The sequence below is a fragment of the Mesoplodon bidens genome (genome assembly GCF_964165515.1).
Source record: "Mesoplodon bidens genome assembly, chromosome: 2".
Classification (NCBI taxonomy): domain Eukaryota; kingdom Metazoa; phylum Chordata; class Mammalia; order Artiodactyla; family Ziphiidae; genus Mesoplodon; species Mesoplodon bidens.
In genome coordinates this window covers 142,846,539-142,866,356 of record NC_138177.1, presented here as the reverse complement: position 1 = coordinate 142,866,356, position 19,818 = coordinate 142,846,539, and the positions used below count along the sequence as shown (strand labels likewise).

General features: G+C 36.3%; 1 protein-coding gene across 7 annotated transcripts in view; it reads right to left on the bottom strand.

The window, feature by feature from the left end:
• TUT4 (terminal uridylyl transferase 4) overlaps positions 1–19,818 on the bottom strand; it is a 138,615-nt gene that overhangs the window by 36,690 nt on the left and 82,107 nt on the right. For all 7 annotated transcript variants that reach the window (XM_081225224.1, XM_081225227.1, XM_081225225.1 and 4 more), the window contains exons 10-15: positions 13,062–13,181; positions 12,683–12,895; positions 9,139–9,313; positions 6,736–7,436; positions 3,940–4,090; positions 772–858 (exon numbers count right to left, since the gene is read on the bottom strand). In XM_081225224.1, coding sequence (XP_081081350.1) covers positions 772–858; positions 3,940–4,090; positions 6,736–7,436; positions 9,139–9,313; positions 12,683–12,895; positions 13,062–13,181 — 1,447 coding nt within the window. The remainder of the gene's footprint in view (positions 1–771; positions 859–3,939; positions 4,091–6,735; positions 7,437–9,138; positions 9,314–12,682; positions 12,896–13,061; positions 13,182–19,818) is intronic.

Sequence of the window (19,818 nt, the reverse complement as noted above, 5' to 3'; positions counted from 1 at the left end):
ATGTAATGCATCAGAAGATCCTGTTGACTCTACATTCAAAATATATTCTCAATCTAACCACTTTTCACCTACTCTTCCAAATCACTATTATGTCTCATCTGAACTTATGCAACAGCTTCTTAAATGTTCTGCTTGCTTCTATTCTTATGGACCTGTACTCCATTCTCTCAGATCATGTCACTTACGTGTTAAAACCCTCCAGAAGCCTTCTCATTAGACATTCAAAATAAAATTCAAAGTCCTTCTACTAACACCTATAAGACTCTAATGATCCAAAATCTAGGTTAACTCTCTGATCTCACCTTTCTATTACAGGCTACCTCACACACTCCACTCAAGCCACACTAACTTTCAAGCACATCAAACATAATTGAGTCATGGGGTATTGTACTTGCTGCTCCTTCTCTCTCGAATGTTCTCTCCTTGAATATTCATAATAATTTGCTCCTTTATACTATTAATGGCTCTGCTCAAATGTCACCTTATCAGAGAGAAATACCATAACACCTCATCACTATCGTTCTAACTCCTGTACTTTAACAGTGTTTATTATTTCCTGATATATTATTTACTTGTCAGTTGACTATCTGTCACCCCTCTTAATATAAGCTTCATGAGAGCTGGTTTCACCTCTTTTATTAGCACTGTATCCCCAGCACCTAGAATAGTACCTAACATATAACATGCAATAAACACTTTTTAAACAAATGAATGAAACTCAGACCAGGTAACTATAATAACAAAAGCAATCAACTTTGACATACAACATACCATCATATTCTTTTTGAATAAACTTTTCCAAGCCAATTAAAATTTGCTCCCTGTTGTGTTGTTCAGAAAAAGGTGGTGACAATTCATCTAAGTTAAAAAAAGAAAAGGAAAAAGAAAAGTAAGGAGAATGAAATCTGAAAATGTCTTCAATTTTTTACCCTAAAAACTTTACTTTTCTTCATTATTTGTTGACTCTCTGACATTAAAATCATAAATGTTACTGGGGAAGGAAGGAGCAGAGAAAGAATAGAAAAGTAACTTTACAGATCTATGTACATTTCACATGATCATTTTCCCTGTGAAACAACTACAAGATATACTTTCTTCTACAAATTATTTAATTTTTTTTTTCAGACAATCCACTCTCTCCCATATACATGCTGGTTTTTCTCCTCCTGTTAAGACTATTCTCATACTGTTACACTAGGTACCCAACTCAATCAAATCAAACAGTTCCCTCAAATGCCTGGTCAAGATTCATACCTTCCCTATAAGCTTCTTTGTCTAATCACGGCCTTTAATGACCTCTCCTTAATTGAATTTCCTTAGTTCTTCAAACCACTTGCCAGTTTAGTTTATACTGTCCTTTCAGTTTTCTAGTTATTTCATTTATAGTCATCTTACTTTTCCAAATAAGACCATACATTCCTTAAGAATAGTCTTTTTTTTTTCTATCTCCTCCTCCAGACTCATACCCAAGAGTTAATATGGTAAGGAATTAAATTAATATTCAGCTTTTGAAAAACAAATGCATCATCAGTGGTTGCAAGCTGAATAGCTGAAATACAGGTGATTTTTTTTTTTTGGATTGGAGAAACTATTCTGTGTGATACTCTAATGGTAATATATAACATGATGCACTTGTAAACACCAACAGAACTCTGCAGTACAAAGAGTCAACTTTATGGTATGCAAATTTTAAAAAATCATCTAGGAGGTCAGGGAATCTCAGGATGGAATGCAGTCTATAACAAAGAATCCAGCTACATTATAAATGTATAAGAAAACTTCACTCAAGGGAGTGGGGGGGGAGGTGCTAATCTAACTTTGAAAGTAAGTGGAGCCTGTAAGACTAAGGGTTAAAGGAACTACACATAAGCACTGTACTCTAATTGATAAAGTTGCTTCCCATCAGGGTATAGGATAACAGTTCTGATAATGCTATACATGTGTACTTAAATGGAACAATTAAATAAATGGGTGGCACATGGTGGGAGCCAGGTTTCTCACTGTTGGAGTTGGACATTTACAGATAATCAGAAAGAGCCATGTGGTAATGTATTAGACTTGGAGACATCAGTACAAAGTCATGCTTAGCTTAATAAAGGTAAGATGGTCACATGGAAATATTTATAGATACGTGTATATAAATGGATTAGTATACACACATAAATTTTCTTGCTCGTAGAGGACCTAGAAACAACAATACCTAGTAACACAACAAGCACTCTAACACCCAGATCTTGGTTTCTAACACCATTCTCCAATAAAGGAACCAGGGCTCTTTGGGAAAATGTCTAATTCGAGGACTGAGACAGAAATTTACATGATGATCCTGGAGTATCTTGCAGGGCCAGAAAGTAAGAAAGTGCTAAAATACAAAGGAACAAACTAACCACAACAACAAAAAGAAACCAAAAAACTTCACACACTGATGGGAATATATCAAAAGGTCACAGGAACCAAATGAAAGCACTCCCAACAGCCAAATTTGGAACAATCTGGGCAACAAAAATAGTAGTATTGGATTATAACCCAAAGTATAATACATCTATGAGTCCATACTGAGATAAATATATGACTCAATAAATAAAAAGAAATGTAGTGAATTATATCTTAATAAAGCTGCTAAAGAAGAATGTGCCATGGTCCAGCCATTCAACTCCTAGGTATTTACCCAAGAGAAATTAAAACACATGTCCATACTCAGACTCATACATGAATGTACACAGTATATTTATTTATAACAGCCAAAATTTAGAAACAAACAAAATATTTATCAACAAGTGAGTGGTAAACAAAATGTGGTATAGCCACACAACAGAACACAACTCGGAAATAAAAAGAAATGAACCACTGACACACATCACAGCATAGATGAATCTCAAAATAATTATGCCAAGTGAAAGAAGCCAGATCCCCTCATCAAAAAAAAAAAAAAAAAAAAAAAGTATATTCCATGTGATTCTATTTACCTAGAACTCTAGAAAAATTCAAATTAATCTATAGTGACCAAAAGCAGATACGTAGTTGCCTGGCAGGAGGTGAAGATAAGGAAGGGTAGAAGGGAGGGATTACAATGCAGAACTAATGTTATCACATCAGAAACTTTATCTTACCTGGGACACAGCAAGTACTTAAAAAATGTTTGCTGAGTGAAGGTTTATTCCAGGTACACCATAAATGTTTATTGAAAAATGGTATGTAAGGCTTTACCCAAATCTTTATAACCTTATCTCCCTCTATTACCTTTCTTATACTCTACCAAATTTAAGGCAATTATTCTCTCAAACAAATACTACATGCTATGCTTTTATGCATAATCTCTTATATCTGAAAATGCAGTCCATCTCAAATGCCACATCATTAACTCCAATTCCTCTGACCCACTCCAGTTAAAATTAATTGTGTCTGACTGAACTGCATTTTGTTTACCACTGCTATAGAATGTAACACATTCTGCTTCCAATTATGGCAGGTTTCATACATGTCTTATACAACCATTTAGAGTAACACTGTGCAAGAAAATTGCAATGACGGTAACGTTCTTTATCCAGACTGTCCAGTGCAATAGCCACTAGCTACATGTAGCTACTCAATACCTGAGCTGTGACTAGTATAACTGAGTAACTTAATTTTTTATTTTATTTTAGCTAATTTAAATTTAAATAGACACATATATCTAGTGACCACCATATTAGACAGCACAAATCCAGAGTCCAAGCTCCTTAAAATCAACACGATGGACTCTGCATTCCCCTTGGCATTTACCACTGTGCCTTGCACACAGTAGGCATTTAATAAATATATGTGGTTGGGTCTCTAAACTATTTAAAAACCTCTACCCAAACAAAATGTAAGCAAACTATTTTCAAATAAGAAAATAAATATTCAAAATCTAAGAAATAATCTAGTCTTAGGAAGTAGTTCTAGTAATAAAAGACTTACCAAAACATCTTTTACATACTAAATCAAGTATTTCCCGAAATCGATTTGTCATTGGTGGTAGAGGCTTTAGATCAATTTTCCTGAAATCCTCTGGGCAATCATTTTTTGAATGGCCATCCTTTTTGCAGATGCTGCATACTATTGTTGGCGGCTATACAAAGGTTAAGAAAAGAATCTAATAATCAAATAAACTATTGAGGGACTTCATCATCACTTATAAAGCCGTACAAAAAGAAACTTTTATGCAACTCAGTCTGATAACCTGCACTTTCAAGAGGTTAAAAAGAAAAGCATGTTAATGAAATTCAGTATTAAATGTAAAAAAAAAACCACATTTTGAGCCAACCACTAATTTTCTTCTCCACTAAAATGATACTACCAAGGATTAGATTTACCTGAAGATGTAAGATAAAGGAAATACCAGGAGATACAAAAGGTATAGGTTAATTCAAACAGTGTGATCAGCTCCCAAAATGAAATGCATACATCGCATTTTAACCTATTATGGTTTTTAACAAAGTAGATTATAAAGAAATTTCAAGTGGCACCTTTCATTTCACTTGAAACATTTTCTATCTTCAGAGTCAGTCATTTATAGAACCACTGCTTGACTAGTTGGTTCAATTTCACTACATTAGCATGGTACTCAAGAAACCAAAGTGACTCAGCTTCACACAAGGAACAACTCTTATGCAATAGCCACAAACTTAACTTTCAAATCCTGCAACACCATTTCAAATGTATTCTAACAGACTACCATACAGGTGGCCAAAACAGTAAAAATTCATCCCAACTACTTGAAAAAAAGAACTCATACGGTTAAGGAAGAGCACTACTCTTTTCTTTATTGTAATATGCCTAGGAACTTAGCTTCTTCATCCAGGGTTAGCCTGGACATTTACCTAGCCAAATATATACAGAAACCTCCCTTTGTGTGAATGCTGTGCTGTGGGCTAATTAACAGTACCATAGAATTTTTTTTTTTTCCCCTGTATGCGGGCCTATCACTGTTGTGGCCTCTCCCATTGCGGAGCACAGGCTCCGGACGCGCAGGCTCAGCGGCCATGGCTCACGGGCCCAGCCGCTCCGCGGCATGTGGGATTTTCCCAGACCGGGGCACAAACCCGTGTCCCCTGCATCAGCAGGCGGAGTCTCAACCACTGTGCCACCAGGGAAGCCCTCATAGAAATTTTTTATCAGTTTTTTTTTTTTTTTTTTTTTTGCGGTATGCAGGCCTCTCACTGTTTTGGCCTCTCCCGTTGCAGAGCACAGGCTCCAGAAGCGCAGGCTCAACGGCCATGGCTCACGGGCCCAGCTGCTCCGCGGCATGTGGGATCTTCCCGGACTGGGGCACGAACCTGTGTCCCCTGCATCGGCAGGCAGACTCTCAACCACTGCACCACCAGGGAAGCCCTTTTATCAGGTTTTTAAAGCTTTTAAAAAATGACATAACAGAAAATTCTAGAAAAGTGTTACAAATAACTAGAGAGAGAAATAAAATTGGAGAAATAGTTACCCTAAGATAAGGTTCCAGGAAAAAAAAGTATTAAGAAACGTAAACTGCAGTTATATTACTAAGAGGCTTTTCTAAATATCTGCCATTTATTTCATCTTTTTTAGTAGTCCATATGCCCTAAATAATACAGCCTAAACAAAATGGGACAGAGTATCCTTACAATGGATGAAGAAACACAGCTTAGTAATTAGCTTAAAAATTCTAAAGCTTGTCAATAAACAATTATCGATAAGTCAATAAAACTTGATGACTTTTCAGGGGTTTTTTTTGTATTCTACTTGATTTACACATTATCTGTATAATCATTTTTTCAGCCTAGGTGCTGATACTATTTCAATCATGCACACTACACTTGAAGCAAAGTAACTTAGCTAAAACTTTTATTAACAAAGTAATTATCTTGTTACAAAGTAGCTTATTTTCTGCTCACTCAGGTTTTTATTTTCTATAATTTATCAAGTTAAAGTTCAGACTATCCCACTTGAAAAGTGGAAAAGTTAAGACTCCTATAACTCATAAGGGATATGCCAAAATCCAAAGAGAATCTCAGTGGCAGACACAGGATCTGAATTCATTTTATTTTTGGTTCCCGATCTTAGTTTTAACTCAACTATCTTAAGTTTATATACCAACCTTTGATTCCCACCAAAAAAACTTTAAAACAGAATACTATTAAAGTTTACAGACACTGAATTCTCCTTTGTGGAAGTAAATATAATCATATGTAAAAAAAATCAGCAAAATTTAAAATATATGCTGCCTTTACCAAACTCACTTTCATAAGATATCTGATGAATCCTTTCATATATGAGAAAGTTAAGCAAACCAACTAGTAATAGAGTGCTGAAACATTTCAGGTTTCATATACATTCTTAAAAGGCAACTACAGGGGCTTCCCTGGTGGCGCAGTGGTTGAGAGTCCGCCTGCCGATGCAGGGGACACAGGTTCGTACCCCGGTCTGGGAAGATCCCACATGCTGCGGAGCAGCTAGGCCCGTGAGCTGTGGCCGCTAAGCCTGTGCATCCGGAGCCTGTGCTCCGCAACAGGAGAGGCCACAACAGTGAGAGGCCCGCGTACCGCAAAAAAAACCAAAAAAAACAAAAGGCATCTACAGGCAAAAATACAAAAAGTAAAAGAAACATATACACCAAAATACCATTCCAAAACAACAGTCTACCATCATAGAAGCTATCTTTACATTTCTGAATCTAAAAACTATAAATACAGAGTCATACAACAACCACAAAACCTTGCAGATTGTTTATAAACTGTATCCTACCTTGCCAGAGGTTAAAATAAACTTATCAAACACAAAATATAATTCCTGGGTGGGGTGGTTATCATCATCATTAAGGTCAGAAGCATCTTCTGTAGCTTTGCAGTTGCAAGAGGTAGCAGATGTGTCAGTGCATACAATGTGATGTGAACTTTCTGTTTCTAAATTTGACCTGCAGTCTGTACCAGCAGATTCATCTGGTTCAGGGGATTTACAATCAATGCAATTACACTGGGTGAGGTCCTTTTTAAAACAAGTTTCTGAAGGTACTAAAACATTTTGTTTCTTAATTGATTTTGGCTCTAATTCACTGCTTTCACTGGTGGAAAGAGATGAAGATTCCTGTCCATGTTCAGCCAAATCTAGTTCATTTATCAACAAATTATCATCTTCAGTAATACATCTCTGTGATGTACATTCCATTTCTTCATATTTATCAGGCTGACCTCTTTCTGCACTTATTTTTTCTGTGCTTTCCCCAAGTAGAATGCAACAACTGGATGCCATATTTTCAGACTTCACTGGTTTCTTATTGCTTATTTTTCCCTTCTCTTTTTTCATGGAATCCACTGTAGATTTATTTCCACCCTTCCTCTGAGGACAGGCAAAATACCGATAAGCTGCCCTGAATCTCTCCACAACATATTCATAAACAAGCTGGCTGTTTAAGCTCCGTGCAACATTCCTCTTGATTGAAAATGGATCTAGTAAAAAAAAAAAAAAAAAAAAGGTCAGTAGCTAAGTATCTATTAACAAACTACATTTCCAAGCTTATACAAACAGCTACATTGTTAGCAGAGTGCATTTTCCCAAAATTTTTCTAAGGTAAGCTCCCAATGAGAGTTCCTGAGTAGTGGAAATAAAATAGCAACATCTTTCCTTTGTTTCTGTCATAAAATAAAAAACTAAAAGAAAAAGAGAGAAAAGAATAAAATAAGGTAATTAATGAGAGGATGGCTGAGGAGGCCAACTCAGTAATTACAAAATTTCAATGATGAAATTGCTAGAAAAAGCTATGCCAATATGCTTCCGTATACTGTCTTTGAATGAAATTTTTCAAGCTCCAAGACCTAGTAATAATTTTCATCTCTTGTCACAATATTCTTCAGTTATATACTCCTTGCAATTTAAACAAATAAAATATAGCCTAAAGCTCTCCAGGCTTCAAGTTATACTGATTTTAAGATTTAACTTCAGTAATATCAGAAAATTAAAGAGAGAAAGAAGGATAAATAATAGAAAGAAAAGTAGAAATAAACCTAAGAAAGTAAAAATTAAACCAAAATTTAAACTCTGATCCAGTCTAAATGGCTATGCTGAAAAGGCTTGCGTCAACTGAATCCTCATTATTCAGAGCATAGAACAGAGTTCTGAAAATGTTTCCGGGTTTTTGGATTTTATAAGCCTTAAATACAAATATGCCCCAGGAAAAACTAACAGTGCCACCCAAAAGACGACACACATTTTCTCCACTACTGAAGATCATTAAGTGAAAGGATTAACAGGCCAGGCTTCAGGTTGTTAAGACTGGGGCATCTGTTACTTTTTACTGTTATCTAAATCCATAGGCTTTTAAAAGCTTTACTTAGCCTCTTTCCCTTTTCTAGAAGAAAAAGAAAAAAAAAAGGCAGAGAGAAATTATGATGGCTGCAGGCTTCAGAGCTCATTTATTTACCATATGTAAGCGAGTACAAGATGTGAGTACGTGTTTGAGTGTATGAGAATATTTGTAAGTCCAACTCACAGTAGAGAAGCCCTGCAGAGGATGGAGGAAAGAGAAGAATGTATAGTCTAAACAGACTAAGATGGTGGACAGAAATTCCATTTCCTATCTATAAAAAGTGAGCAAAATGTTGTGGAATTTAAATTTTTTATTAAGAATTTAGAAGCTATACTATTTATTTCTGTATCTCTAAAGATCTTAATGTTCTTGGGATTTGATGTGAAACCTTATTTGTCCGCATCAATTGTTCTTTTTTCCTTTAGCTTAGCCATATTTAATAAATGAGGTACTTCACAAGACAATGAAAAACTGGATTTTAAGATTATACTTTAACATAATTTTATGACACAAATATATTTAAAAATATCTTACAGTATTCGGATAACTATTCTATTTTTCTGTATTTTTGAAATTTTCCACAATTAAAAAATAAAAATAAAGGCATGTATACAAGCTAATTACCCTAGCCATTATAATATTTACAGATTGGAAACTTTTAAGCAAGCATTAATTCTATAAAGCTATCATGGACTTGATAAAGAATTTATCCAAAATATATAGTGACAACCTAGTGGCATATAGTGCTACAAAGCCAAGGGATAAAATTTATAACACTACATTAGAAATAGATGATGAGTGGCACACACAAAATTCTCCAAATGAAATATAACATATCATCTCACCTTCAATGGCTATTCGCCTTTTAGGCCAGTTTTTGTTTTCTCTTGTTAAAATATCTTGTATCCGTACACATATGACGTATTCCTCCAAAGCAAAATCCAGTGTGTAAAATTTTAGCAGCTCTAACCATAACTGTCCCAGGGACACCTGATTTGGTGTTCCCAATGTTAAAGGAGACTGGAAAAGAAAAAATACCTTTCATTTAAGCTTCACAAAACTATGGAATTGTTTAACTTTCAATTTACAAAGACCTTAGAGATCACCTTTTCAAAAACTGAGGCATAAAAGAATAGGTTGCCAAAAAGCAATGTGTGGCACAGCTGGGAAGAGAGTGTCCCAGATTACTGACTCCTAGAATTTTGTGTTCTATCCACTAAACCAGTGATGCTCAACCTTGGCTGCACATTAGAATCACATTGAGAGCACTAAAATTCACCAGCACCTGAGCTTGACACCACTCCCATCTCCCATACCTTTCCCAAGACTGTGATTTAATGGACTGAGATTTTTAAAGCTTCCTAAGTGTCCCATACTGTGCAGCCAAGGTTGCTAACCACTGTATAACAACTACTATAGTTCCTCCATTGCAGCAATTACTTTTAAAATCTATATAAATGCCCAGGGCTTTCAAAAGCTAATTCCTTCAATCTAACAGCTATGAAGTAGATACTACAGGGCAAGGATTTGACTCAGGATCACCTGGCTACTGGGTCTGTGATGCTAATCATTATAGCACACTGTGACTCAGACAAGATGAGGTCCTATTTCACAGACTATTAGGAGAGGAAGAGACCATTTAACAATTACAATGAAGGCTACATGCTAAAATGGGTCTCTGAATCAGGGGGGTCTTAACAGAAAAGGTAATACCTGAATTCTAAAGCAATTAGCTAAATGAATGCTGGTTAAAAGTGACCATAAAGGCATAAAAATCATTCACTCATTCCATTCTACAACTATTCATTGAGTGCCTACTATGTGCCAGGCACTTGGGATATATCCGTGAAAAAAACCAAAGATCCAAGGCTTCCCTGGTGGCGCAGTGGTTGAGAGTCTGCCCGTCGATGCAGGGAACACGGGTTCGTGCCCCGGTCCGGGAACATCCCACGTGCCGCGGAGCGGCTGGGCCCGTGAGCCATGGCCGCTGAGCCTGCGCGTCTGGAGCCTGTGCTCCGCAACAGGAGAGGCCACAACAGTGAGAGGCCCGCGTACCGCAAAAAAAACAAAACAAAAAAAAAACCCCAAAAAACAAAGAGCCTTGCCTTAGTGGAGCTTACATTCTAGGGGAAGAAGACAATAAGCAACGAACTTAATAAGTAAATTACACAGTAAGTTAGAAGAAGAAAAGTGCTGTGGAAATAAGAAAAAGTTGAGGGGGTTTAGTAAAGGGGATGGGATATGGGAGCCGATTTCAGTGTTAAATATAGTCAGGATAGGACTTGTTGAGAAGCTATGATCTGAAGAAGAGGAAAAAGGGTTCTAAGAATAAGAAACAGAGCAAACACACTAAAGTAGGAGTGTAAACAGCTTTAAAAAGAAGACTAGTGTGGCAGAGAGAGGAGAGGAAAAGAGGGAAACAAAGAGCTAACCAGTAAGAACTCTAGCTTTTATTCTAAATTAAATGAGGAGCCACTGAAGCATTTCAAGTGTGGGGAGGGAGAAGGGCATGATCTGACCTAAGCTCTAGAAGAGCCATTCTGATTGTCGTGTTGAGACTATAAATGGGGCAAGGGTAAATGCAGGGAAACTTATTATGAGTCTGTGGTAGTAGTCCAGGCCAGAGATGATATGGCTAGGACCAGGATGGTAACAGGGGAAGTGGTCAAATTGTGGATATATTTTGAAGTAGAAATGACAGGATTTCCTGACAGACTTAGTATGGGGTATGAAAGAGAGAAGTAAAGGATGACTCCAAGGTTTTTGACTGAGCAACTGAAAGGATGAAGTGCCATCAACTGAGATGGGAAAACTGCATGTGGAGCAAGGGGAAGACCCAGAGTTCAGTTTTAGACACATTAAGATTAAGACATCTATTAGACATCTTAGTAGAAACATTAAATAGCAGGTTGGAAACACAATTATAGAGTTTAGGAGAGAGGTTTGGCCTAACATTTAAACTTGGGAGTCATCATCATATAGATGGTACTTAAAATCCATGGGATTGGATGAGATCACCAAGGGAGTGTAGATACAGAAAAAAGGCAGGGGTCAAGGACTGAACCCTAGAATACTCCAACATTAAAGAGATTGGAGAGGAAAGGAAGAACCAACAAAGAGACTGAGAAGGAATAATCAGGCATGGGTGTGGTATCCTGAAAGTCAAGTTAAGAAATTTTTTAGAGAAGGAAATAATCAACTGCAAATGTTGCTGGTAAGTCAAAAAAGATAAAAATTGTGAAATAACTATTGGATTTAGCCATGTGGAGGATACTGACACTGGCAAAACAAGTTTTGGCAGATTGATAGGGGTCAAAGCCTGAGTAGAGTGAGTTAAAAGGAAACAGAGAAATTGGAAATAGTGTATATAAACAATTCTTTCAAGAAGTTTTCCTGCAAAAGGGAGCAAGGAAATAGCTGGGAGGGGAAATGGTGTCAAGATTTTTCTTTAAAGTGGGAGATGTAAAACCATGTATGATTCAGTAAAGAATGAAAAATTGGTAACCTAGGATGGAAAGAGAAGAACTGCTAGAGCAATGTTCCGGAATAGACAAGAAGGGATGGGACTAAACACACAAGTTAAGATAATGACTTTAGATAGCAATACAGGAACTTTCTTTATGAAAGCCGGCAGCAAGGCAGAGTATGTGAGTACAGATAGTGGGAGATGGTGGTGGGAGTGGGAAGTTCTCTTTTGATTGCTTCAGTTTTCTCAGAGAAGTAATAATAAGCAAGATCATTAGCTGAGAGTATTGATGGTTTGAGAAGAGGGTAGAAGGTAGTCTAGGAAAGTGGAAGAACTGAACATGTGCTCGGGAACTACATATACTTCAGTATAGCTAGAGCAATGATTTCTGTAATGTTCACATTTTTGTAATAATGTCTGTCTACTTCAGAAGACTACATGCTTCTGGAGGACATAATCCATGAATATACATCTTGGGTTCTCTAGCACTCAAGATAATGCCTGGCACATAGCTGGTCCTTACTTAATAAATGAAGTTTGAATGATTAAGTAAGCCAGCCACCCTCTAAAGGAGCACAAGGCCTTTATTTCTTCACCAGTCTGGCAACATAATCCCCATAGGCTAAAGCTCTGGTCACAGCCCAACTCCTGAAGGAAATTTTTCTTATCTAAATGAAAAAGATACAAAGAATTACCTTGATATGATTCAAACAATACAAGCCTTTCAAAATGAGGTATATATTTATTAGGGAATCTTGGTACTGAAAAACTAAACCAGATCAACCCCTCACTTTACAGATGAGGAAAATGAGGCCAAGAGGCTTACTCAAGGTCAGTCAATCTACTATTAAAATAGTTTCAACTGAAGGCATCACAAATTCTACAGATAGAAAAGCCAAAAACAAAAACAAAAAGAAGCTTACTTTGCCATGTTTTTCCTTCATGGCATTACTTTGGTTGTCTGTTTCTGTCTTCTTGGTATCATCTTTTGGTTGGTCTGCCTTAGCTTTGTTTTCCTCAGCAATTGAGTTTTTCTCAGTTGCACTACTTGAATTATATTCCCACTTCACAAACTTCTCTTCTACTATGCCCTTCAGCTGAAAGTCATCCATCCTTTTTGGGTCAAAGCCTTCAATCTATATAAAAAGGCATTCCAAATTGGTAGTGGAAAATTATTAAAAGAAAAAAAAATGATGGACAAACAGACAAACCAGAATTCCAGCTTTAAATGTGTGAACAGAGCACTCTGCAAGAATGAACTACATATACACATGTGCATACATGTTACAAACCGATGCTTACCCAACTTCCAAGCAAGCAAGGAAGAAGAGGGGGTTTTCTTTGTTGTAGAAAAAACATCACCATTAAAGCAAAACAGTAAGAAGGGATTCCGCCATCAGTTTGGGAGTCAATATAGCACAACTGCAAAATGAAGGGGAAAAAAGTACCACCATTTAACTTTCTTTCTGTTCTCCTCAAAATAAAAGTAGCTTTTATCTTCCTACCATAATCATTGTTAAAAGTTCAAATAATGACAAATATAAGGAATGACCTGAAATCATACCACCCTGAAATAACTATTTATATATTGGTAACCACCTTTCCATTCATTTCCTTACTGCATATGAAGATACATATATATTTTAGTTAAATGGAATCATATCACACATAGTGCTTTTACTGTGGACATCTTTTTAAAATCTTATTTTCTTATCTTGCCTCTACTTCTGCCTCAATGTTAACGATCTTCTATGTACTCTTCCATGCCTTTTTCTATACTCAAATAACCATATACAAATATACATACATTCCTATTTTCTATATAAATACAGGGAGGATTTTTATAGTTTTTGTCACTGTTTTACCAAAATAGACATCTCTCTGTATATTACTCTTCTCCCTTAACAATGCATCAAGAAAGTCCCTCTTAGTCAATTAGTATATATCTAACACATCTTTTAAAATGGTTAAATTATAGCCTATGATCAGATGGTTATTCAATAGTTCCCTCACCCAAGGACTTTCACATTTTGTTCCCAGTTTTGCCACTTTAAACAGTCCTGTAATATTTATCCTTATACATTTTCCTAAATACTGGTGCTCATTTCTATGACCTATATTCCCAGGAATGTGTTTGCTGGATTTTAAAATGTGATATATTTAAATTCTAATAAATATTGTAAGACTGTTTTCCAAAATCAGTACAGAAATTTCTCTTTTCATCAGTCACAAGAAGGTACACACGTTTCCCAATACTAGGTGTTACAACCTTTTTTTCTTTAAATATTTACTTTATTTACTTATTTATTTGGTTGTGCTGGGTCTTCGTTGCGGCTTGCCTGCTCCTTAGTTGTGGCTCGCCTGCTCCTTAGTTGCAGCACATGTACTCCTTAGTTGCGGCCGGAGGGCTCCTTAGTTGTGGCATGTATGTGGAATCTAGTTTCCTGACCAGGGATCAAACGCAGGCACCCTGCATTGGGAGCGCAGAGTCTTAACCACTGCGCCACCAGGGAAGTCCCTATTTTTTTTATTTTTTCTTTTTAATTAAAGTTGATTTACTAAGTTGTGTTAGTTTCAGGTGTACAGGTGTTACCACTTTAAAAAACCTGTCAACAAGATGGGTGAGATATAATATCTGATAGTTACTTCAATTTGCATTTCCTTGATGCTAAGAGGTTATACAAATTTTCATGTATTTACTAACCATTTGGATTTGCTCTTTTCTGAACTATTAAATCTTTTGCCAGTTTTTCTATTTTCATCAATACATATCAATTTGTACGTGTTCTTTTTTATGTTATAAATAATAACTCTTTATATGTGACATATGCATTTGAAAAATGTTATTTTTTCCTAATCTGCTTTGGCATCATTTATGGTACTTTTTATCATATAAAATGTATTGTTTATATAAATAGTTAAATATGCTTAATATCTTCTAGGTTTCCTACCATGGTAAAGATGTTTCTCCAATCCACAGGTTACATATACATACTCTTAAATTTTCTTCTAAAATTTTGAATTTTCATTTGAGTGGAATTTATTTTTGCATTTAGTGTGCTAAGGGTCCAACATTATTTTCTTCAAGAAAGATACAGTTCTGACAGAACCATCTATTAAATAAACCATTGTTTTCTCACTGAAATCTTTTATTCTTTTCATAGAATAAAATCTCATTTACACTAGGACCTACTTATGGGCTTTCTATTCTGTTCCACAGATCTACTTGTCTATTCCTATGCAATGGTATACACTTGACTAAAGCAGTTTTATAGTGGTAAAGTACATTCTCCTTCACTACTTTTCTTTTTCTGAATTATTTTGGCTTCTCTCAAACATTTATTCTTCCATACTAACTTTAAGATTACGTTATAATTTTTTTCCCAAATTCTTGGTAATTCTAATTGAAATTACTGTACATTTAAAAGTTAGTTTAAGGAGACTTTACATTTTAGGGATACCATCTCCCTATCCAATAACTTGGTGTATTTGCATTTTCCAAAAATTTAGGAGTTGTCATCAATTACTCACTTTCCCTCACCTCTTGCATCCATTACCTCTGCAAGTCCTACTTCCAAAACTTATCCCAAATCTGTCTACTTGGCTTCATATCCGTTCTAACCTAGCACAGATCATTATCCTCTCTAGCTGATCTACCACAACAGCCTGTTCACTGGGTTCCCCATTTCTACTCTTTACCCCCAAAAGACCTTTTCCAAGCATAAATCACATCAAGTCATATACTGCTTTTAAAACTTATCCTGTGCTTTCCCAATGTAATTAAAATACAAGTTCCTTACCACTGGAAGTGTCTGTCTAACCTCATCCTCTACAACTTTCACTCTCACTCGCTTCATTCCAGTCACTCTTGCCTTTTTCTGCTCCTTAATAGCTCATTCTCACCTTACAGGCTTTTTATTAGCTATCCCTTGGATGCTATTCCCTGAGACGATCAAGTGGCTGGTTATGCTGGTCAGAGTTTATATATCACATCCTCAAAGAGACTTCCCTGACCATCCAGTGAAATGTCAACTCTCTTATCACATCACCTCATTTTAATGGCACTAAATTCTACCAGATATTGTGTTATTTATATATTTGTTTACTGGCTGATTCTTCCAAAAGTATGTAATAAGCTTCATGACAGCAGGACTCAGTACATCTTGTTAGATGTTTCCAACACCTAAGAACAGTACTTAGGAAGAACTTACATAGAACTTACATAGGAAGTATTGAACAAATATTTGCTCAATAAATACATTTGTTCAGATTTTGTTTTCACCATTCAATAATACAATTTTCTTCCTGTACCTTTATTAAATTTATCGTTAGTATTTTATAATTTGTGTCACTGTCATGAAGATAATATTTTTCCCTGCTTCTATTCTATAAGATTATTTTTATGACAGAGAAAAGCTACTGATTTTTTATGTTTATAGTGTATTTAGTCATCACAAATTCTAGCAGCTTTTAACTAGGGTTTTCTAGGTATACAATCATATCATTAGCAAACAAAACATCTTATTGTTTTTCTAATATTTACATTCATTACTTCATTTTCTTTCCTTGTTGCATTTTTTAAATCTCCAAAACAATGTATAACATAATTGATGAACATCTTTGTAATATTCCTTATTTTAACACATACGGCTTGAGTAATTCACTTTTTAAATGATGTTTGGTACTGTTTTGTTTTGGGGTTTTTGAAAATAGTGTTTATCATTTAGTTCCATTTCTAGTTTACTTAAGAGTTCTTTTTTTTCAAGGAAGAACATGCCTTATCAGCATCAAGGATGTTTTTTTCTGCTTCAAATTGTTAATAAAATAAATTATGTTAAAAGATTTCCTAGGGGCTTCCCTGGTGGCGCAGTGGTTGAGAGTCTGCCTGCCAGTGCAGGGGACACGGGTTCGAGCCCTGGTCTGGGAAGATCCCGCATGCCGCGGAGCAACTGGGCCCGTGAGCCACAATTACTGAGCCTGCATGTCTGGAGCCTGTGCTCCGCAACGAGAGAGGCTGCGACAGTGAGAGGCCCGCGCACCGCGATGAAGAGTGGCCCCCACTTGCCACAACTAGAGAAAGCCCTCGCACAGAAATGAAGACCCAGCACAGCCATAAATAAATAAATAAAATAAAAGAGCATCCTCTGCTTTTTTTTAAAAAAAAAAAAAAAAAAAGATTTCCTAATATTAAACTAGCCTTACATTCCTGAAATAAATCCTGCATGGTTATGGTATATTACCTTTTGATACACTAATATATTCCACTTGCTTATATATATATTTTTATATTGTGTTTTTTATTTAATTTTACTTTTGGTTGCATTGGGTCTTCGTTGCTGCACATGGGCTTTCTCTAGTTGCAGCAAGCAGGGGCTACTCTTCGTTGCGGCGTGCAGGCTTCTCATTGCAGTGACTTCTCTTGTTGAGGAGCATGGGCTCCAGGCGCACAGGCTTCAGCAACTGTGGTGTGTGGGCTTAGTTGCTCCGCGGCATATGGGATCTTCCCAGACCAGGGATCGAACCCGTGTCCCCTGCATTAGCAGGCGGATTCTTAACCATTGTGCCACCAGGGACATCCCCACTTTCTTATATTATATTTAGACTTCTGCATTTACTTAAGATCAGCCTGTAATTGGACTGTTATTATTTTCTTCTTTACATAATAAAGACGTAGCATAATCACTAAAGCCTTAATGGCTTAGTAAATTTAAGAATATAATTTGAAATAAAAGAAGATTAAAAAACACTGTTAAAAAGAGCTTAGGACTTCCCTGGTGGCGCAGTGGTTAAGAATCTGCCTGCCAATGCAGGGGACAGGGGTTCGATCCCTGGTCTGGGAAGATCGCACATGCCATGGAGCAACTAAGCCCACGCGCCACAACTACTGAAGCCTGCGCACCTAGAGCCCGTGCTCCGCAGCAAGAGAAGCCACCACAGTGAGAAGTCCATGCACCGCAATGAAAGGAGGAGCCCTCACTCGCCACAACTAGAGAAAGCCCACGTGCAGCAACGAAGACCCAACACAGCCAAAAAGAGATAAATAAATAAATTTATTTATTTAAATAAATAAATTTGAAAAGGAGCTCGAAATATTCCACTAGAATAAATTCTCATTTATCCAGGGTATTAGGACAAAGGGTATGCTGCCTAATGAATAAGTCAAGTTAACCAGAAACTTCTTTGCAACTATAAGGAGCTGCTCGTGTAAGCTGTTAACACTATCAGACATCTCACAGAGGAAAAACACTGAGGTAGTTTAACAGAGAGCTCTTAAAACACGGAGATCTCATAGCCAAGATATGGAAATAACCTAAATGTCTATAGACAGATAAATGGATAAAGGAAATGTGCTATATACACACAATGAAACATTATTTAGCCTTAAAAAAGAAGGAAATTCTGCCATTTGCGACAATACAGATAGACCTAGAGGACATTATTTATGCTAAGTGAAATAAGACAGGCACAGAATGACAAATGTTATATCTCACTTATATGTGGAATCTAAAATAGTCAAACTAATTAGAAGTGAAGAGATTGGTGGCTACCGGAAGCTGGGGTAGAGGGAAATGGGAAAATGTTGGTCAAGGGGTATAAAATTTCAGTTACACAAGATGAATAAGTTATGGTGATCTAATGTATAGCGTGGTGACTATAGTTAACCATACTGTACTATATACTTGAAATTTGTTAAGAAGTTAGATCTCAAGTGTTTTCTCACCACACACACAAAAATGGTAACTAAAATGGTAACTATGTGAGGTAACAGATATGTTAATTAGCTTGACTAGTGACTGTTTCACAATGTATACATATATCAAATCACCAAGTTGTACACCTTAAATATATACAATAAAAAATAAAAATAAAGTAAAAACCCCAGGAACCTCATTTAGATGTCAGATATTGCTAAAATTAATTCTTATGTTAACCACAAAAAGTGGCTCTTAGTCAGGAAACTTGACTCTAATGGACTGATAAGGCTAAGAGTTTTGCTGCCCAGAGTATTAATAGGCTTTCCCAGAAAACAATTTCTTATTAGTAGAATGCTAAGAATATATCTGCTTAAGAGTGGAGACAGCCAGAGAACAATCAACAGCAATCTCATGATATCAATTACAAGAATAAATTATATTCATAGACTACAATTTTTCTGAACCCTCAAATTGTGGAAAATCTGCGCTTTACTAAATAACGTACAATGTGGATTAAAACTTCAAGATAAATAAAGCTGTTGGAAAAAAATCTTTGAGAAGAATTATTTGAGAGGAATCATTTCTAGGTTTCTTACAATAAACTCAGAAAATGAAAACCACTGGGGAAAGCTCTTTGCAACTAACACAGCTGCCAAAAATGAGACACATCGTTCTGTTGGAAACAGAAAGGAACCACTCTGCAACCAGCTTTGTAACACGTTCTTTAGTGTCCTTCACTAATTGGTATGTTTAGAATCAATATAAATTTGAGTAACCTTTTCAAAGAGCCACTTTAGGAAACAAAGTTTATAGGCCACTTTTTTTTTTCCCAAATGAAAATAAGCTGAATACCATTTATAGTTCTTCTAACGCAGTCTACTTAAAAGAACAGAAGAAGTGTGTGAGAAAACTAAGACTATTTAAGACCACTAAAAAATTAAGGCATAATTAAACAGTACCATCCCAGAGGCAGCTATTTATTCCTTCATTCCTTATGAAGCCACTAACCTTCCTGGAGTTGATAAACTTAGTTCCTTGAATAATGGCTAGTCCTTGTCTACCAGTCTCATCCCATACTCTGAGAAACTTTAGTTACTAGGGTTGTCACAACAGTCCTGTCCCTGCTGACTTATCGTTGTTTAAATAATCTCACTTGCCAACTGAACAAAAAAGATTTGTGTAGCATTTTAGAATTCAAAGTATATTCTCATTCATTATCTTAAATCACTTTTTTTTTTTTTCTGTACGCGGGCCTCTCACTGTTGTGGCCTCTCCCGTTGAGGAGCACAGGCTCCGGACACACAGGCCTAGTGGCCATGGCTCACGGACCCAGCTGCTCCGCGGCATGTGGGATCTTCCCGGAC